Source organism: Leguminivora glycinivorella, chromosome 22 (genome assembly GCF_023078275.1).
Source record: "Leguminivora glycinivorella isolate SPB_JAAS2020 chromosome 22, LegGlyc_1.1, whole genome shotgun sequence".
In the NCBI taxonomy this organism is placed as follows: Eukaryota; Metazoa; Arthropoda; class Insecta; order Lepidoptera; family Tortricidae; genus Leguminivora; species Leguminivora glycinivorella.
The window spans coordinates 1104459-1125985 of record NC_062992.1 but is presented as its reverse complement, the minus strand read 5'-3'; the positions used below and the strand labels follow the sequence as shown (position 1 = coordinate 1125985).

Below are 21527 nucleotides of genomic sequence, written 5' to 3'. Positions count from 1 at the left end.
ATCGTGCGCCGCCGCCGCGGTATAATATGTCGATCAATGCGTGTGCGCGAGAGCTGGTCGAAAAATATGTGCTTTATTTAGATCTAGTTTCAGATAATCTATTTTAAAACGGTTTTGTTCCCCGCTGAGAGATGAAAGTAGCACTTTTCTTACTGGTTAAGAATTAAAATTAGTGCATAATATCGCTACGCAAAAAACACTAATGATAATAAGGATGCCTCACTAAGGATAGTAAGGACGTGGAACTGTAATGGGACGGGATGGGACGATATATGTGTGATTTCTATAGAAAGTGTAACATGACCTCTGGTCTATCACGTGATCTATACTTGACACACTAACCGATTGGATAAAGGAACGATGGAAATAAGTATATAGGATATCGGTCCTGTCCTGAATGAAATGTCTTATAGGAATATGGCTTATACTTTAGCATCCTCTCTTAGCAGGGTGGCAAGCACGTTCGCGTGCCTATCAAGCCTTCACACTTTTGGTAAGTGCGACAGGGACGCGCTGACGCCATAAAGTTTATCACACTAGTGTGTTGCGCCCGCAGGTCACACAAGTTTGTCAGTTTTGTCACTAGAAAAAGGAGCAAAATTAAAAATAAAAATTCACTCCTGCTATTTTAAAATCGCAGCTTTCTCTAGTGACGAAAATGACATTATGAAACTTAATGAAATGAAATTGTTTATTTCGAGTAACTAATGACTCATACCATTTGTTAGTAGACTTAGGTTTAAAGTGTTAGTACTTAAACCTATTTATGATTACTGACACTACACATGATTAATGGTCACTGACAACTGAAACCGATTAGTCGTAATTATTCACTGCCAACTCCCGGACTATGACGATAAGTTTTCAAAGGATACGCCTTGTGTAGCCGAGCGTGAACCCTGGACCACGCGTATATAAAGTCTGCGCGCCACGAAGCCATAGTTATCAGTTCTTAAAACTACCAACATGAAGTGCGCGGTAAGTCGATAGTTCATAGTTCAATCTCAGAAGATGATGTTTATCAAGTGCAAAAATGTACGATGTGAAAATAGAGGGTGTTTTTTGACAGTGGGTCAGTAGATAAGGGCAGCTGTGAGATTGAGATCCTGGTGGATCCTGTCCTGTGGTCCTACGAGAAAATAGTCTAAGGAGACCTTCCCTCGATTTGAAATTGATTAAAAATGGCATTTACAGATTTTGGAAAAAAACATGCAGGGTGCGAGAAAAAGGGCAACTTTTTTTGACGATGTGACCATTTTCGCATAAGACCACGGAATCTTATAGCTGCCCTTACCGACCCGCTATCAAAATACACAATGGAGTCCCTACCTGTTTTACTGAGCAAATTTTATTATGACACTCAGTCCGATATGACGAAAAAAATATGACTCCCCCATAGATACTTAATTTGGGTTTTCAAGCATCCAAAATGTATGATTAGATAGATTTTTTCGTTCTATGGTAAAGCTGTTGAGAATGACCCACTAGTTAATTTTACAAGGGGGCAAAGTTTTTGAACCGCAATAATATTGATACCCGAGGAAACGAAAGATTCAAATTTCGATCCGTAAGCATAGCGAGTGATTCAGAATGTGGAATATTAGCGCCGCGAGGGTTTTATTAAAGTGCTTTATTATTTTATTCACAGGTCGCAATCGTCCTGGCCCTCTTCGGAGTGGCGACAGCTGTTCCCGTGCCTTCTTCATTGGGCTGGGGCGTCGGTATGTATTCCTATAAACATGAACATTATGAACCATCATATCACTAGTGGCTCTGTGAGCTGTAAACCACGCGACATCAGACTTGAAGACAGTTCGTTACTACAGGGATTTAAAAAAATCCAATCAAATAAAAAAAAAACTAAACTTAGAACTCTTCAAGTTCAGTAACTGACCTACTGTAGACCCCGTGAAAATGCTACGGACCGATAAGGGATCCGTGGACTTTACTTTTGAAACCCTAGCCTGTACGGACACACCAAAATGCCAGCCAAACGTAGGTACAGTGAGAGAGTGCGACTAACCGCAAGCTAGATGTGAACTCATTAACCAATCACGAATCAAACTAAAATGTTCAGTCAAAATTTTATGAACTGCCTTAGAGTAGGTATCAGAAATCTTTGAGTTTAATCTAATTTAAATCCCACAGGCCCCGTACTTCTGCCCAGCGCCGTGTCTGTAAGCTCCAGCGTGATCAACCACGGCATCTCCCTCCCCGTAGTGAAGCCCATCATCTCCGCGCCGATCATCACCGCCCCCATCATCAGGACCCCCATCATTGCCGCCCCAGTCATTCGATCCCCCATTATTTCCCCCCTCGGCTTGACCGGACTCGGACTTGGCGGACTCGGCGGACTCGGCCACGGCTGGCACGGATAAGTTTGCAGATAGTTAAATACTTCTTCGAACTAAAATCTCGAAAAAAAACAGTTGACTGCGAGATAAAATGCGTTCGAAGTTCAAATTTCGAACAGTTTATGCGTATCTCTGGTAAAAACAAATGACGTCGCGTGAGATAACCGTTCGATTTTCGAACGATCATGATGCGACAAATTTCAACAGAGCAGAAAGTTCGAATTTTTGAAATTCGAACGTGATTTTTAAATTGTTCGAAGTTGGACTATGTTGGCATCTTCTTTATTTTGTTGATAAGTGACGACATCTCTCAATATTGAATGTATATTGCTTTCTTGAGCCTGTTACTGTATTGGCAAATATAATCTTGTTTTTATTGCTTTGTTTTATTGGGCGCAGTCGATATTGGAGCGTGGTAAGGTTAGTATTTTGAGTAGATTGATTCAAAGTTTAAAAGAGTTTGAATCAAGTTTAAAAGAGTTAAGTAAATTACTTATAGGAATTATGTCTTGAAATGGACGCTAATATTTCTAAGAAAACCCACTCGTGTTTTCGCCGAATGTGGTTAAAATTGACGACAATATTTTCTAGCGCATGAGATTTTACAACTACCCGCACTTGGTTTTTAAAATCTAATCCAATCCAGAGTATAGTCTTCTTCTGTTCGCATTGCTATGAATTAGGAAGCAAACTGTAAGCGGTTTCAATACTTGCAGTGGCGACATCTGTGCTAACTTTTCAACGTCTCATGAGTAATAATAGCCATTTGTATTATACAAATTGTATAAATCATCTCTCATAAAGTCATGCCAAGACTTGGTTAACACTGTACAATATGTTTTACTTATTAAATTATTTGTATTTAAAACAAAAAATTGCGAACAAAACTGTCATTTAAGGTACAAAATGGCGGTTCAAATCAAGATGGCGCTGATGTTCCTGCTGGCGGGCCGTGCGCTCTGCGGCCACGATCAAGACAATGCGGACAGCGATAATAGTGCGTTACATTTCATAATAATTCATGTAACTACTTACGCGATTAATCTACGAGGACATCTCCAAGGGGTGGTATAGGGAAAAAATGGAGGGGATATGTTGTTCCAGCATTATGTGACATAGTAGCGAAAACTGCTTTGAAATGCTGCGGAACTATTATTTCTTCGGGCGGAGAAGTCGAAAGGGTTCTCTGAAGGAAGAGAAAGACAGGTTGAGGTTGTTGAAAATTAGTGAGAGTGAGAAAGTAAAATTTGTGTCGAAATGTGTATGTGTGTGTGTTGTCGAGTCAGGCCGAGCTATGGTGCCAGCAATTTGAATAGCAACATAACACTTTAAAACAACTCCTGCAAAGTATGTATGTACAGTTGACTACAAAGAGATGTATCCATGCACTTTTTCACCTCATTGCATTGTAACTAATAAGGTGAAAAAGGTGGATACACCTCTTTGTAGTCGACTGTATATGCATTCAAAATCACTGCAAACTAAGCTTGGTCCATATCCGACAAATAAAAACCATAGGGTGACGTGTTTAACAGTTAACCACCTAAAATTTGGACTCTCATAAATCAGTCATATTTAAACGTATGCAAATATGTTTTTGCTGGAGTATTCCTTGGTTATCTGGCTTTAATTTGGCATTCAAAATTTAAATCGAAATCTAAAAGAAGTTGACGTTTTGTACGGCTAAGAAAAAAAAGAGAAATGGATAACTGTGTACAACCATATGTACACAGTCAACCACAGCTAAGTCTACAATGAACCATTGCATTTAATAACCTTAAATATAATAATATGTATTTATGAAAACCAATATAGGATAATATTACGCTTGTAAATTATGTAATGTTTTTATTATGTGAAAAAGTTATGATTGTGTATATTAATGGTGATAAACGGATATAAAAGCTGCTCTTATTTAATACTTTAATTTATGCCATTTATAATGCATGAAATCACGTGCTGAAAAACTTACATATTATTGTATTATTGGTATTTTAATATAGTACAAGTAAATACGTGATATCTTAACTTGGTAAAAGTTACACTAGTTTCTCAATACATTTGCCTGGTTAACTGTGTACCCTATCATTTTGACTCATTGTGCACCACCTACCAAACTGTATATTTAAAAATAAATAAAAATTAATCAGTGCAGGGTAGCGGCATTTGCGAAGGTTTCATTGGTACCCAAGAAGTTATTTTACAGAATATATATTTTCCAGGGTTTCAATACATAACAAGCAAGTAAAATAACGAAAAAATACAGAAAGATTTTTCTTCGTTATGTTATCAAAAATCACTAATCACCTCACTTCTCAAGTAATGTTTGTGCTGGACTGTCATCGACTGGGGAACGTCAAAGGAGACTAATTTGCAACATTTTTTTGCTATTAGCACGGTTTGGCAACGTCGCATATTCAAATTAAAGCAATGGTTAAATGTGTACTACTGGTTAATTGTTGGACATCCGACCCTATCTAGTGTGCATGTAATGGAAATAAAAACTACAATTGATATCATATTTTAACAGACTTCAACGGAACAATTGTATACAGGAAATTATCAAATTGGCTATATTTTTGCGAACTAATGCTTTCATATCATACTACTTAATACAAATCTACAGCAATGCTAATAACTGCTTTAGGTAAGTATACAGAGTTTTCATAGATAAAGACCTCTTTTAATTGCTCCTGAGTGTATTAAAAGGATCTTAGCAATCCCTATGCGAAAATATTTCTCACTTCCTTCCTTCCTTCAATTCTAACAACGGACAAGAATTATTACTTATGTCCTAATTAAAACATCAAATAAACATAATTCCATATTCATGAACGGTGTGTATGATAGCTTATAATGAAGAACTAAAGGCTTATTAACACGGTGCGAGAACTCGTATGCGAGTTTCAATACACATCCTGGCAAAACAGTGTACTACCATCAGTCATCATCGTCCATCAGTACCATGCTAGTATGGCGCAATTTCATTAGTCGATAGGGTCCGCATTCGGGGTGCGAGAGATTTCTGGAACGCATGTCACAGGGCCCGCATTCGGGGAAATTAAATAGTAACTTTCATTGGTCGTTATCTCGCCTGCAGGGAGTACCCGTATGCTGCATAACGACCAATCAAACTGCACCACTCTCATTGGTTGTTATCTCGCCTGCGGGGACTCCCCGTATGCTGTATACCGAACGAGTTATCGACTAATGAAAATGCGCCATCAGTGAGATAAGACAGGTCGATTGGTCGCGTTCTTGACCGAACGCCAACCAACGCGGTAACTGTGAGGTAAACGAGAGCGAGAGGGTGGCACTTTTAGCAGGAAGCAGGGAATAGCCATGACTGTGTGGACAAGATTTGCTTGAACGTCTATTTATTGTTTTTTAGTCGAATCTCGAGAACTGTATCGTCGTTCTTGGCAATACGAGGGCATTCCCTACGAGGTCGCGGTTGCTAGACGACGCAGGCAGGAGACGAAGGGAGAAGAAGTTTCTGACCAGTCCAATGAGAGCAGTAAGTATCATCCATCATCATCATCATCATCACCAGTTATCACCCACTGTTGAAGGCTCACAATGTGAGGGGGAGAAGTACTAGAATCAATCAGAATAAAAAAGTGGAAAATTACTGCCTTTTGATGACTAACCGTATAATAAATGAAAATGATTAAACCAAACTCAAAATCTAGAACGCAATGTAACTGAACCCATCGATGATTAAACCCACAGGATCACCAGTATCACCACCAGCGCGCCCGAAATCCCCCAAAACATCCACCACTACCTCCACAACCATGACAACAGGAATGCCAACAACAACAACGACCACAACAACAACAGAAGGCCCCGTGCTTCCGCCGCTGCACCGCGCTACCGTCGCATCTACAACTCTGATGAGACGGCCAGGATTGAACAGCATCCGTATCTGGCAGCTGTTCTGATGAATAACCAGCTGTGGTGCGGCGGCGCCATCATCAGCTCGGACCTCGTGCTGACAGCCGCACATTGCCTGCAACTGTGAGTCTGTCTTTTTCACTTTACCTTAGTGCTCTGCTGATTTAGCTCATCAAGGATCTAGCAAACTTTCTTGCAGATCACAAGCCAAGAATCTTATGGTTTGATGCTGTCCGGTTCGAGGGACCATTTTTGGGTTTGATTAGGTACAGCCACCATCAGATATAATATAATATATCTCTATTAGTGCAAGCCTTTGTTTTATAATTGTGTGAAATACTGTGTCTTTTTCTTCAAGAAATAGACCTATCTCTATCTATCTAATATCTGTCGAAGAAGTCAAGTTGCTCACAAATATCTGAGCACGGTTATTTTCAAGGCTTTAGAATGAGTGTTTAGATACTTTTGAGCACATTTCCGATATAATTGATAGCGACCCTATACAAATGTAGTGCGAAAAAATTTGCCTTCGTAAACGTACGAACGTGTCATGCTATTTCAGTCAGTCTCAGTACAAGATGTACTGATATTGACTGAACTAGCATGACAAATACGAACGTTTCTGGAAATATGTGAAGGAAACCCTCTTCGCACTACATCTGTACACCATCAGGTATATCAGAGCAGAAAGATTGATCTTAAATATCTAAACACACCTCTGCTTACTTACTTTTTAGAACCTAAGTGAAACAACAGTAATGTGATGAAAGGGAGCTTATTCCTGCCAACAAACTGTTCTACAGTTTGGCGGAAAGTGTTATGTAAAAAAACTGTCTCACTTTTGTTGAATAAATAATTCAACTTCCGCTGTGGCGAGGTGGCCTAGGGGTTCATGGCGTTTGGCCCGGATTGCTAAAAGACGCCGGTTCGAATCCGGCCTTCACCACTGGTGGTGCTCGTCATTTTTTCTTCAATATATGACATCTTATTTCGATTTTTAAATAATTTAATTTTTTTTTTACTATTTTCAAGGCTTTTACACTATGATCTCACCAAAAATCCTCTTCCAGCCAATACAACAACCGCTTCTTCCGCGAATACGTCAAGATGCTCACCGTCCGTATCGGCTCCAGCAACGCCACGGCCGGCGGCGAGGTCCTCCGAGTCGATGAGATCTTCTTCCACCCGAACTATAAGCCAGACACGCTAGCCTTCAACTATGCTGTTGTGAGACTGCATAAGAATATCACGTTTTCGGCGCTGAATGTGTCCAAGATTGAGTATTCGAAGAGAAAGGATGTGACCATTGACAAGACTATAACCTTTTTGGGATGGGGATCTGTGCTGGTAAGAAATTTGTAGTTTTTTAGTTTTTTCTCTTTTTTGTGTCTCTTCTTCAACTCTAACTATAAGCCAGATACTTACAGCTTTCAACTACGCTGTTGTGAGATACGTTTTCTGCGCTGAATGTGTCCAAGATTGAGTATTCGAAGAGAAAGGATAAGGAAAGGATGTTACGATTGACAAGACCATCCTTTTTGGGATGGGAACCGGTGTTGGCAAGAATTTTGAAAGTTTTCTCTCTGTCTTGTGTCTCTTCTTTCACTCTCTATAAGCCAGGTACAGCTTTCACTGCATAAGAATATTACGTTCTCCGCGTTGAATGTGTCCAAGACTGAATATTCGAAGAGAAAGGATGTGACTATTGACAAGACGATTACGTTCATAAGCTAATCTGTGGTGTTCATTTTTTGGATTTGACCTGAAGACGTATGCTTCTACTTCTTCCTCGGTTCGTCATGGCTGAGGGTCGTTATTTTGTGCACCAAAGATCTCTATTCAGCACGGTCTTCTGCGGTCCTAATAAAATGCCTCTACTACTGGTTTCCTTTCTTGCCATATCCAGCAGTCGTAGCGAAGAAGAGTTATCGGTTCTTTTCCAAAATGATGTAGGTACTAGTCCTACCTACGAGTATGTTAGATATTTGGCTAAAATTGATTTTTCAGACATAATACATTCTAATTCGTTTTTCTAGGGGATGGGCGACAAAGGAGGAGCAGTGTTGCTCCAGAAGGTGGACCTTCCCGTCTACGACAAGGCCGACTGCATCGACGTTTATGGAAAGTAAGCATTAAGATGCTAAGGCTCTCACAAACACCGGGCACCTCTCGAAACGCGACGAGTTCAAGTCCCGACCACCTGCGGTCATCCATACTAATATTATAAATGGGAAAGTGTGTGTGTCTGTTTGTTTGTCCGTCTTATATGGCAAAACGGAGCGACGAATTGACGTGATTTTTTAAGTGGAGATAGTTGGATGGAGAGTGACATAGGCTACTTTTTGTCTCTTTCTAACGCGAGCGAAGCCGCGGGCAAAAGCTAGTAAATTATAATTTCGTTGGAGGGGTGCTGACCTGCTGTGAGTGTGGTCGCACGGTCGCACATTCACGGCAAAAATAGGCTACGTCAGTCACCTGAGCCCACGAGCGTCGCTCTCACTAACCGGTACAAACCCAGTCGCCGAAGCCGAAACCGACGAGGACAGGACGATGATGATGATTGCCAAGGCGTTGGAGTGCATGTTCCGATATGTTCCATCAGGTGTGACTAGGGTCAATCGCCGATCAGTCTACAATAAAAAAGTCTATCACACGTTTATCTATCTCCAAGAGTTTTTTGCAGTTTGCCAACCTATAGCGGCCCACCATGAAAAAAAATTGCCAATCAAATTTGAATCAAAGGTACTAGAAAACAGGGGTAATTTCTTTTGTTCGAAAATCGAAGGAATCAAAACAAAAGCAACTCAATTCCATTTAACGTAGATTCAAATTTCATCGTAGGTATTTTGTCCTAGTATTAGGACATTGAACCCCAGAGGTTATGACTAATGATAATGTAAGACTATGCCATTAAAATTGTCTGTTTTACAGGGAATTGGTTTCATTCAGCACCTTCTGCGCCGGCTTTATCAGCAAGATCAAGAATGTTTGTAACGTAAGTGTATGGAGTACCTACTTATGATATATAAGCGATTTTTAGACTGAAACTGAAACATCTGGAATTATGAAACATGATCTGAATATCCAGGAGCCCATTTCTCAAAACTGAAAGTTACAAAATACAAGCGGAAGTCTCTTTCCAACTTGTCATATTAGACACTGACTACCACTTGTAAATTGTAACTTGTAGTTTCGAGAAATGGTCCCCAGGGGCCCGTTTCTAGAAAGGTACAAGTCTTGTATTACAACTATTACAAGTGTGTTTCCATGACAACCCATACGATTTGACAGTTCGCGCACTTGTAATACAAGACTTGTACCTTTCGAGAAACGGGCCCCAGGTCTACCAAGTCTATTAACCCAAGTAGGACCACTTGGACCATCTTTTTCTATACTGAGACATTACGTTTTATTTGAAACAAAAACCGGACCACCTGATTCCACGTTCGCCATTCCAACATCGAATGTGAACAGATGCCGGAACGAATTCAATTCCATTTGTCCTTGTAAGCTCCACGAATTAAGAGTCCTGGGGGTTACCATGAAGTAAAAGCCGTTCAGTTCAGCTTGAGAGAAAGGGACACAGCTATACCAGTTATATAGCTACGTCCATCTCTCTCAACCTAAACTACTACTTCATGGTAACCCTGATACCTTGTTCCAGCATGATGCCGGCGGCCCAGCCATAATGGACGGACAGCTGGTCGGCATCCTCTCCTTCTCCGCCAAACGCTGCGACGAGGCGGACAAGCCAGCCGTCTTCGCTAGTACCGGCGCCGCTGCCGAGTGGCTGGATAGCATCCCGGTCATTAGAAAAAAGAGGTAACCTTCAGAACACTGTTCTAAAGAGCTGGGGGCCGATTTTTGAATCTCGACCATTCTATTTCGTGAAATTCGTTCAATAATATCTCCACTGCTAGCTATTTAAATTCTAATAACAGAATCGAAAACGAGTGGCCATTACCACTAGTTTTAAAATTACTAACCGTCGTTTTTTTTTTCAAAAATAGCTTTACGTCGTTTTCCACAGACTTTCGAACTGCGAATTCGTGCGTTCGAAATTCAATAATCGATCCCCTGAGACTGGTTGGTTAGCTGGGCCATTTTTTTCAAACTTGTCCACCCCACTTTTTTTGTAACATGTCTATTTTTTACGCGATTCATACTCAGAATCGCGAGCTCTTTCGATCCTGATAGGAGAAAAAAAATGTCCCAAGATTTCCATACATTTTTTCGAACCTTCCATTCCGTTACCGCCATACAAAATGTATGTTTTTATTTTTTACATAATTGTAACAGTGTTTGACGGTGTATGATTAGTACCAATAAATGTATCTATCTATCTATCTATGAAAAAGTGGTAACGGAATGGGAAAAAAACCTTGGGACACTTTTTTTCTCTTATTATGATTAAAAGAGCTCGCGATTCTGAGTGGAAAACACATCAAAATTTCCAAATCCAAAAAAAAAGTGGGGTGGACAACTTTGAAAAAAATGGCCCATCTGACTGTTCTGCGAAGGAGGTAACATTATACCTAGTTTACTGTCGCTAGAGTCTTCTCTGCTTAACGTTGTGATGAGGCGGACAAACCAGCCGTCTTCGCTAGTACAGGCGCCGCTGCGGAGTGGCTGGATAGCATTCATCCCCGTCATTAGTGCGTTTTCACATCGAACCGATATCGGATGTCGGAAGGATAATGTGAAAACGCACTTAGGAAAAAGAGGTAACCTTCGGCATACTAAGTTTAGTATTAATACCAAACCGTGACGACATTTAACTAACCTAGTGTTATACTGTAACCTAGTTTTAAGTTTGTAACTGATTTTGCAATACCCTACTAGGGTCCATGTTACCATTTTAATGTAAATTTTATGTGTACTTGGAAGCAAATAAATATCTCTATCTCTACTATAGTACTAAATAGCTATAGCTGACTGATAATTCTGGCCATTCTGTGAGAGGTGATATCCTCTCCTTTTGTTTACATTATTTTTAATACCTACCTAAATACACAGACTACAAAGTTAAGAACTACAACTAGAAAGTTGTTTCCTAAGGATCAAAATATATAAAACTATCCTATAGTTTGTCTAAGCCTAAATAAAGATCTTTAAACCTAACTAAGATTAGAATCTACAACTAGAAAGTTAAGATAAATATGTATATAGGTAGCAATCAGGAAAACCTTATAAGCTTTTTGCTTGAGAATAGGACAGATATTAATTTGTCTCACTTGTAAGGCAGAGAATAGTTAGACACGTGTGTACTTTCAAAGCTTCATTTGTAGTCGACTGTTTAAAAAAATCTGATATTAATTTTTCTTTCACAGCGAGGACCTAGCTCGCGGCTGGATGAACGGCATAGAATGAAACAATAATAAACGTAAATCAATATATTTGCTCTAATACTGTACAGGCCAGTTTCCATTCCACTACACAAAAATCAAAAATCCATTAAATGTAACATTATATATTTCTAAATAACATACAACATTGAACATGGGAAGTTCGTAGCGGATCTCCGAATATATTTCATGGAATGATATCGAGCTGATTCCAAAGGCTAAAGTTCAAATATTTTCAATAAACCCAAGATTTATATACAGCGGCCATTTTGACGATGATTCAAGATGGCGGTTTGACAGCTGCCAGATGGCGGCTGTCTGGGAAAATGGCGGTTAACTGTTAGCTCGTAGTAATAATAGTTTATGCGATAATTTAAGCGGCCTACTTGGCACGGTAGTTGACGTGCAGCTCTGGTTTAATGTCGTACACCAGGTTTAGGATATCTTGGATCACCTGGAATGGAAAATATTTAAGTATGAAAAATACGTGAAACTGTATCATTGGTAGCAGGTAGAAATTGTAATTATAAACTGAAATATATACAATACAGCAAAGAAAAAGCGATCAAGTCCACTGGTAGCGAAGCCGGGAATCGAACCCGGGTGTCCAGCTATCGCTGCTGACTTGCTAACCGCCGAGGAAAATTTTCCAGTATAATCTTTGAAGTCTAGGTGCCTTTGACTCTTCAATTTATTTATTGAATAACTCGAAAACATCAGTCAGAGTTAAGACACTAGTTTCTTAGATAAATTAATTGTAATTCACCTAAATAACCTTCCCTTAAAGTTAACGGAAATCAATAAAAACACATTGTATAAGACTTCTGTGCATTTACGTATTTGGTAAATTGGGGGGCACTTTTGGGTCTCATGACATGATGGAAATGCTTGCTATTTTGGCGTGGCGCCTTGGTAGCTCGCATGGAATAGCACTGGGCTAGCATTAGCACTAGCTGTGGTCGTGGGTTCAAATCCCACCCAAAATAGTGACTTTTTGATGGTGAGATAGTTTCAAGTTTCTTTATTTGGCCAAGTAACAAAACACAACATGTTTGACCATTCATGCATCTTGTTTTTAGGGTTCCGTAGTCAACTAGGAACCCTTATAGTTTCGCCATGTCTGTCTGTCCGTCCGTCCGTCCGTCCGTCCGTCCGCGGATAATCTCAGTAACCGTTAGCACTAGAAAGCTGAAATTTGGTACCAATATGTATATCAATCACGCCAACAAAGTGCAAAAATAAAAAATGTTTTATTAGGGTACCCCCCCTACATGTAAAGTGGGGGCTGATTTTTTTTTTCATTCCAATCCCAACGTGTGATATATTGTTGGATAGGTATTTAAAAATGAATAAGGGTTTACTAAGATCGTTTTTTGATAATATTAATATTTTCGGAAATAAGCGCTCCTAAAGGAAAAAAAAGTGCGTCCCCCCCCCCTCTAACTTTTGAACCATATGTTTAAAAAATATGAAAAAAATCACAAAAGTAGAACTTTATAAAGACTTTCTAGGAAAATTGTTTTGAACTTCATAGATTTAGTAGTTTTTGAGAAAAATACGGAAAACTACGGAACCCTACACTGAGCGTGGCCCGACACGCTCTTGGCCGGTTTTTGTTATTTTAGAGCGCATTATTCGCCAACAAACTGTCCACAGTTTGGCGAAAATATTTGTGTACCTACCACTTAAGTTTTCTTTTGTAACAAATAAATTAAAAAAGGGTACTGACCGCATCCTGCTGAGCCTTGACCATTTTGTTCATCTCGTCGATTTTGACCCGCGTCTCGGCGTCGATCTTGGCCGCCACTCCCTCCCGAGTGCCCATGTGCTGGAAAAGGACAACAATATTCGTGGGTAAATCAACTTTTTCTTACCTGTTGTTGCCATGGTTACGGTCCCCCGAGTCACGCTGGTTTTATGCAAAATTATGCTACTTAAATTATGCAAGCATGCATGTAGTCCATGTTTGTAGGTGGCAAATTAAGGAAAGGGCTTGGTAACACCAGAAAAATGCAAGTTGTGTGTGTGTGGATTCAGGGCCGGATTAAGGGTAGAGCGAGTGGAGCGGCCGCTCTAGGCGCCACATGGTAAGGGGGCGCCAAAATCGAGAATGTGGAAAAATCCATACAAAAAAAAATTATACATTGTGTGGGCGCGCACATTTCACAAAATGGCGAAAGGAGTCGGGAATTAATACACCTATTGAAAATCTAGATTTGTAATTCAGATTAAGTGGAAAGTTGAACCACATAGCCAACATATACCAACATTCATAAGGGCGCTGTTGCTAGGGCGTCGTAAAAGGAGGATTCTAGCCCTTGACGAACCACATTGTTTTGCGGCCCAAAGACAAAGCTACGTCATTATCCAAATGCAAAAATATGAGTCTATTCGATAGTCCAAAGCGTAGTGCCTCATAAAGCCAAAGGCGCGAAAAGTCTCAGAGAGGCGCAATTTTGTGAGTCACAGGAGATGAGCGAACTTCAAAGGACTAAGATCCCGAAGGGCACTTAGTGGCAAAATAATTACAACTCTCAAATGGGCATCCTGACGGTGACGATAGAATTCGCAGTTAAAGCCTTAATTACAACTCTTAGTTTTATAAAAATAATAGTGATGGTGAAATATAAGGCCTAATAGTCGGGAACATAGGCGCCCTGTGAAGTCAAAATACCCCAAAATATGCCAAATACCGCAGCTCTGCAGTTGATCAAAGCTTGGAAACTCGCTGCTTCCCCGCTAGCGAGTTGAGTTTTAATAAATTGCGTCAGTAGGAAAAATAATCGCGCTCGCTTCGCTCGCGCTTACTATTTACATCAGTTATCTTTTAGTTACTTACGAAAAATTCCGCGCGCACAGCTCTCGCGTTTTCATTTAAAGTCTGATTTCTTGACTTGGCCACTATAGTACTTTTGTTTGTTATTTTATGTACCTACATGATATCGACGTTCAGCCCCACGTAACTATACTAGGGTGCGACTGAGAAAGTTCAACCCTTGTCCCTTTTCTGTATGATGAAATCCATAAATTCTGTATTGCCTTGCGGCATTACTGAAAAAAATTTCGCGCTCGCTACGCTCGCGATTTTTTAATCTACGTCGTAAAATTTCTTCCCAAGGGCGCCGAAATTCAAACTCGCTCTACCCTGAGCGAGTGCACGGGCCGGCGCTGTGTGGATTGAGTGAGCACCCTCCGAAAATAAAAAAAAATATGCTGATCATTTAGTAAAAGTTCTAAAACAATTGTAAAACGAATCTCTGAATTTGTAAAAAGATAAATCAAAAGATACAGCCATTAACATGTGCTCACTCAGTTCTCACAAACTACCAACGAAAACAGTGAATATATTCATTTAACATATAATATTTATATACTAACATTTAGTAAAAAATAGGCCAACCTACCTCTATAAATATTAGATCACCTAGTGACGTATTTAATTTTTTACAAATAGTTTCTTATGCTCACTCAATCCTCACACTTTTGAAAAGCCGAATTTTGATGAAAAACATAAGATTTAGACCGCTATTATATGTGTATAGTTTAGTAAAAGTGAAATGGGAATTTGTAAAATACAAAACGAACCACTAACGTGTCAGGTTTTTTTATAATAAATTTTTGTAAGTGCTCACTCAGTCCACACGTTTTGAGAAAGTTAAAAATGTAAATATCTTACGATTTGTAGCACCTAAGACACTCGAAAGTACTTCAACATTTAGTAAAAATTTTTACTAAATATCCACCATCTAATATTTTATATTCGTTGTCTGGTTTTAAAGATATTCAGACATAACTTTTCTCATACAAATGTATCAAGTAGGGTGACCACACTATGTCGGCTCCTGATTTTCCCCACCTTCCCATTGTCATATTGAGATTGGGGAGTTTCGTTCAATTTTGATAACAGGCCCCGTAGCCGAATGGCATTTCTCCGACGCCAAACGAAAGCGATACGCCGCTGGCTCTGTCGCGCCAATACGCAAGCGCGATAGAGATAGATATCTACTAGCGCTTCGTTTCGTGAGCGTTTCGTGAGCGATTGTGCCATTCAGCTAGCCACCCAGTTTATATTAAACTAATACCATATTAATTCTCCATCTGCAAACTGTTTTTAGGTTATGTTCTTGGCCTAGTGATGATGTGTATTGTGTAATTTTTATCGACGTCAGGATAATAACCATATCGACATCTATATCGCTCGTGCGTACTGGCGCGACAGAGCCAGACTAACTGGCACGGCGTTTCGTTTTCGTTTGGCGTCGGAGTAATGCCATTCGGCTACGCACGCTGTAAAGCTGCTAACACATGACCGTACGAGCACCGTACCGGACCAAGGTCATCCATATGGATGCTTGCTAGCTTGTAAATGGGAGCGAGAAATAGTTATTATTTTCTCGCTCCCACTTACAAATCCGGTACGCTCATCTGTTAGCACGATTAGATTACCAGGTTCTGGTTTCTTACTAGTGAAGTATTATATTCTTTGTTTCTTACCAATTATCATTCATGTCCTTTTTAATGCATGAATGACGTCATGCTCCACGGCAGCGCCACCTTAGCTTTGATGAACATAAACATATGGGAAAATATCTATATAAAGTCTATAAAATTCTAGACTAGTTAAAAAAATATCTATGTTTCTAGTTTCGTCGTGAGCTCTTATACATTGTGGCGCTGCTGTAGAGCATACTCCACAGCAGCGCCACCATAAAATATCAATTACTGCATATGGTACAGGCACGTATATGGCTTCAAATAATTCTATAACAATTCTATATTGACCTTGCTTACGAAATCCCTACTTTTATTTTTCATTTAGGAAAATACGATGCCACAAACCTTTTGTAAGAAATAATTATCGCAGCGCCTTATTGAAAATCTCGGCAATGTTGTTAGTGTGTTTGTTTTGATTTTTTATTAAGGCGCTGCGATAATTATTTGTTATAAAAGATTTGTGGCATCGTATTTTCCTATATGCAAAATAAAAGTAGGGATTTTGTAAGCTAGGTCAATATAGAATTGTTATAGAATTATTTGAAGCCATATACGTGCCTGTACCATATGCAGTAATTGATATTTTATGGTGGCGCTGCTGTGGAGTATGCTCTACAGCAGCGCCACAATGTATAAGAGCTCACGACGAAACTAGAAACATAGATATTTTTTTAACTAGTCTAGAATTTTGTAGACTTTATATAGATATTTTCCCATATGTTTATGTTCATCAAAGCTAAGGTGGCGCTGCCGTGGAGCATGACGTCATGAATGTCGATATGGTTGTTATCCTGACGTCGATAAAAATTACACAATACACATCATCACTAGGCCAAGAACATAACCTAAAAACAGTTTGCAGATGGAGAATTAATATGGTATTAGTTTAATATAAACTATTATCAAAATTGAACGAAACTCCCCAATCTCAATATGACAATGGGAAGGTGGGGAAAATCAGGAGCCGACATAGTGTGGTCACCTTACTTGATACATTTGTATGAGAAAAGTTATGTCTGAATATCTTTAAAACCAGACAACGAATTTAAAATATTAGATGGTGGATATTTAGTAAAAATTTTTACTAAATGTTGAAGTACTTTCGAGTGTCTTAGGTGCTACAAATCGTAAGATATTTACATTTTTAACTTTCTCAAAACGTGTGGACTGAGTGAGCACTTACAAAAATTTATTATAAAAAAACCTGACACGTTAGTGGTTCGTTTTGTATTTTACAAATTCCCATTTCACTTTTACTAAACTATACACATATAATAGCGGTCTAAATCTTATGTTTTTCATCAAAATTCGGCTTTTCAAAAGTGTGAGGATTGAGTGAGCATAAGAAACTATTTGTAAAAAATTAAATACGTAACTAGGTGATCTAATATTTATAGAGGTAGGTTGGCCTATTTTTTACTAAATGTTAGTATATAAATATTATATGTTAAATGAATATATTCACTGTTTTCGTTGGTAGTTTGTGAGAACTGAGTGAGCACATGTTAATGGCTGTATCTTTTGATTTATCTTTTTACAAATTCAGAGATTCGTTTTACAATTGTTTTAGAACTTTTACTAAATGATCAGCATATTTTTTTTTATTTTCGGAAGGTGCTCACTCAATCCACACACACACATGCAAGTTTGCATAGTTTAAGTACCATAATTTTACATGAAACCAGCGTGACTCAGGAGACCGTAACCATGGCAATAATATTTCACCCTCATAATATTTTCAAGTTCTTTATTAGCTTCATGTTGTAAGTCATCACCATCCTCCTTGCGTTATCCCGGCATTTCACTACGGCTCATGGGAGCCTGGGGTCCACTTTGACTAATACCAAGATTTGGCGTAGTCACTAGTTCTACGAAAGCAACTGCCATCTGACCTTTCAACCTGAAGTTTCTTTTGAATTCCAATAAGGCCTCGTTACCAGTGCTATCTGCGATTTTTTTTTGTAGCAGATAGCACCTTGTACTTTGGTGGGTAAGGTGCAATTTTCAGAAAAAAATAATTGTAGGTTGCACCCTATACGTTGTTGTCGTCGAGTTATAGGTAAGTGTTCCAAACATGAACCCTGCAAGGGCATAGCAACATTTGCTTCATATTTTTTAGCTAAAGGGAACTATTGACACCTTGAAACATTGAAGAGTTTGAGAAGAGCCTTGTACTTGTAGCCTATTTCCAAATTAAATCCCGTCGCCAGAATGTTATGTATGTGTGCTGGCTTGCTGGCTAGAACCGAATTGGGGTCCCCGCAGATCTTCAAAATCTAAACATACGTCTATATGAGATATGTATGTACAGTAAACAACAATAAAGAATGCTCATTGGTCTTTGGAAAGAGACAGTTAATGTTACATAAGCAAGAAAGAACAAAGATAATAAACAATGTGGAATCATTATAGCTGGGTACTGTATAAATACAGCAGTCTCTCACCTTGGCCTCGAACTCTTTGAACTGCCTCTCGCGCTCCTGTCTGTACTTCTCCACCTCATCCTGGGCCTCGTCCTTAGCCTGCTTTAGGCGTTTCGCTTTCCCTGTAAACAATCAAATGTCACTATCAATGAATTTGTATACCCGCCGGAAAGTATGAAACAAATGCAAAGTGAGTTTAAGAAATAAAATTGATTGACTGATCAGTTTGTGATACAGGTATGTCAGGTATGCTTTAGTGTCTTTAGTAAGGTTTACCAGTTTCATTTAATAAGGTTAATTTATCTACTCCTGTAAAAAATAATGAAATAAAGACAAAAACAGTCTACTTCTTAGTCTTTCTCTTCTCTTCTTAGTCATACACTCTTGTCATGGTCATTGGGGTTGTTGTGCTGATGTGATCTTCAAGAAACTATTATCCCAACCATAGACAAAATATGAGTGATATTCAATTATTACTTTGGTACTATTACAGGATCAAGAAAATTACATTACATTTAATGTGATATTGTGTTACTAGATGAAACATGACAAAAGATTGTTGGAGGTGAATTCATTATTGTTCTTCAGCAAACAGTAGCTGTATTCAGAGGATAATTTATTTGTTCTAGGTCTTACATTAAGATAAAGACATACAATGAGATTTACAGTTTCAAAATCTAAGGTATCATCTTTTTTTTGTGTCATGAACCGTTTTGAAGCATTTTGGGGACGAGAAAATGGTTACCTAGCACTACTCTTCAGGGTCATCTTACTAGAATGTTGCTGTTAAACGAAATCATGTGATCAAATCTAATACAAAGATCCAGTATACTTGAAAACCTCGTAAGGACACCAAATAAGCAATAGACTGCTCATTTATTACACTAAACTCCAGTAACTAGGAACAAGACTTTGGATATAGGTAGTTATCTATACATACTAAGGCGGAGACGCAAAGCTCAACCCCAAATTCGTAGTAAAATTATACAAAACGAGTAATTTGACTTACGCTTTCTCGCCTCTGAGACTTTCTCTGCCGCCCTCTTCTCAGCAGCCAACAATTGCTGGATCCCCTGGGTCTGACTCGCCATTTCTGCCGATACACAAAAACTATGTCGAGTAGGAATCAAGACCAAGATGAGAATCAATAGGCGCAGTACGGAGATGTGACGAAAGTCATATGATTGCTTTAGTTACACCATGTTGTCACGATTGGCGCTGTCAGCGGCTCGTGCTTCGTAATGTATGAGTGGAATGGAACGGTTTCTACCTTTCATTTTTGTTTGAAAGCGATTATTGGATATAAATTACTACAAATGATAATTATTGAACAAGAAACTTTGCAATTTGTATTTTAAATGTTAATTAATATCATAATATTTGTCATAAATGGACGTTATTAAAAGAGATTATTTGCGTGTAACGAAATAAGCATTATGTAGTTTGCTTCTTTTGTACTAGATGGCACTACTAGGACTTAATTAAATGAAATATCAATATAAAAACTCCGATTAGATAATAGATTTTCTGATAAATTTGAGCTCTTATTTTCTTAACTAATATACTCGTTCAAAGATTCAATAACTTTATGTAATTACAACCATAGACTACATAGCTCGAGGCCACAGCTGTCAAACTACTGTCAAACGTTTCAAGAAACACATGCAATACTGGATTTTATTCCACATGAACAGAAGATACATTCTACTATTTCTACCTTACTGACTCTAAAAAGTCCACAAAAGTCGCGGGTAAAATTCATGTTCCACAAGAAACTCCGCAAGACTTTACAAAAACCTATTCATTTTCAGCATTTTTACAACTGTAGAGAATAGTAGACATGTATTTCAAGAAAAGATAGAACACTTAAATGAACATTCAAAACTACTACCATAATACTACTATAATAGCTACAGAGCAAAGTAGGGAAACCGTTGGCCTCTATGTAGCTGTCTCTGTCTCACAAAGCGCAAATAATGAAACAGAAATGTGAATCCATTCCACTCCCCTCTATTTGACACGCTGTGTTTTGCTGCTGCAATCGTACTGTTTGTCAAGTAATGACGGGATCATTCGTATACAAGTAACTCGTGGTCGTACCAAAGGAGCAATGGATTGCTGACAAATGTTTTAAAGCGTTCACTCGCTTGGCCAAAGTCCAAGACCGAACCCTCGCTAGGCGTCACGTCACCGCTTCTTTCTTTATCATTGTGAAGGCAAACTTAACGTAGTATGGCCGTCATTTGGAAGTATTCACAGTTTTACTTCCACAAAGAATACGCGATAAACATTGCACAGAGCGAATTAAGAAAGACATTTATTAATAAATTCTTTACGCGAGTGACATAAACATTGAAAGAGCAGTGAAATAATATTAATTGTTTTTAATTCGGTCGCCTTCTGTTTTCTAATTTTTCACGGATTTCTTGTTTTTATCCAAAATGTGGCTGATAAGTCAACCCAACGGAGTGATCCAGGAGGTGAAGGCGGAACCCAACGCTATCGGACAGCAGTGCTTGGAAAGGGTAAGTGGATTTTATCCCTATTTTTCATAAACATTGCACTGTTATTTTAGCAGGACTATTTTGACAACTGGGAAGTCAGGGACCGGGAGTCATTTTTTTTTAATTTCTGACGCTATAAAGGCAAAGGACATGTGCCACTCAAAAAAAAACAAATGAAATCTTCATAAATCACAAAATTGTGCAATTTTGTACGCTTCTCACTAACACACATAATGCTTTTTATAATAGTAAATCATTAGTAAACTACTGGTTTAGAGGTAATTATTAGTACATCATTATATAAATGAAAATACCTATGCTTCTATTAGATTATTACAATACTGTAGAAACACGTTGCCGACGTCAGAATTACCTTGCGGACTTTGGACCCGGCTGCGATCACGCTCTCTTGTCGTGCAAGTACCAAACTTTACATTTTATAACGTTCAACATTTTACATTTGATACGTAGTTGGGTAAATTTCAATGTAATGCCAATTATTTTATTTTA

The 21527-nt window shown here is 38.7% G+C and overlaps 4 protein-coding genes across 4 annotated transcripts in view; 3 read left to right on the top strand and 1 right to left on the bottom strand.

Annotated features, from left to right (window-relative positions):
• The first annotated feature begins 795 nt into the window (after positions 1–795).
• LOC125237931 lies at positions 796–2743 on the top strand. Its single transcript, XM_048145172.1, has 3 exons — positions 796–978; positions 1649–1721; positions 2149–2743. The coding sequence occupies exons 1-3, from the start codon at positions 967–969 to the stop codon at positions 2376–2378; spliced, it is 315 nt and encodes a 104-aa protein (XP_048001129.1). The 5' UTR covers positions 796–966; the 3' UTR covers positions 2379–2743.
• A 517-nt stretch (positions 2744–3260) lies between these two features.
• LOC125238059 (trypsin-1-like) lies at positions 3261–11664 on the top strand. Its single transcript, XM_048145348.1, has 8 exons — positions 3261–3351; positions 5746–5875; positions 6087–6374; positions 7322–7598; positions 8288–8376; positions 9183–9246; positions 9916–10073; positions 11582–11664. Exons 1-8 carry the CDS (start codon positions 3261–3263, stop codon positions 11619–11621), a joined length of 1137 nt encoding a protein of 378 aa, XP_048001305.1. The 3' UTR covers positions 11622–11664.
• LOC125237930 (V-type proton ATPase subunit G) lies at positions 11630–19680 on the bottom strand. The gene is made up of 4 exons (XM_048145171.1): positions 19523–19680; positions 18535–18635; positions 13326–13424; positions 11630–12050 (listed from the first exon to the last, which is right to left on the bottom strand). Exons 1-4 carry the CDS (start codon positions 19602–19604, stop codon positions 11979–11981), a joined length of 354 nt encoding a protein of 117 aa, XP_048001128.1. The 5' UTR covers positions 19605–19680; the 3' UTR covers positions 11630–11978.
• A 1042-nt stretch (positions 19681–20722) lies between these two features.
• Positions 20723–21527, top strand: part of LOC125237806 (E3 ubiquitin-protein ligase MYLIP-like) — a 34411-nt gene continuing 33606 nt past the window's right edge. Inside the window, exon 1 of the mRNA XM_048144998.1 lies at positions 20723–21038. Coding sequence (XP_048000955.1) covers positions 20955–21038 — 84 coding nt within the window. The 5' untranslated portion in view covers positions 20723–20954. The remainder of the gene's footprint in view (positions 21039–21527) is intronic.

Coding starts and splice junctions, on each gene's coding strand:
- LOC125237931 (XM_048145172.1), top strand. Junction 1,722..2,148: donor TTCATTGGGCTGGGGCGTCG/GTATGTATTCCT, acceptor TAAATCCCACAG/GCCCCGTACTTCTGCCCAGC.
- LOC125238059 (XM_048145348.1), top strand. CDS start 3,261: ATGGCGGTTCAAATCAAGATGGCGCTGATGTTCCTGCTGGCGGGCCGT. Junction 6,375..7,321: donor GCCGCACATTGCCTGCAACT/GTGAGTCTGTCT, acceptor ATCCTCTTCCAG/CCAATACAACAACCGCTTCT. Junction 9,247..9,915: donor AGATCAAGAATGTTTGTAAC/GTAAGTGTATGG, acceptor ACCTTGTTCCAG/CATGATGCCGGCGGCCCAGC.
- LOC125237930 (XM_048145171.1), bottom strand. CDS start 19,604: ATGGCGAGTCAGACCCAGGGGATCCAGCAATTGTTGGCTGCTGAGAAG. Junction 18,636..19,522: donor AGTCTCAGAGGCGAGAAAGC/GTAAGTCAAATT, acceptor GATTGTTTACAG/GGAAAGCGAAACGCCTAAAG. Junction 12,051..13,325: donor TCAAGGCTCAGCAGGATGCG/GTCAGTACCCTT, acceptor TTTCCATTCCAG/GTGATCCAAGATATCCTAAA.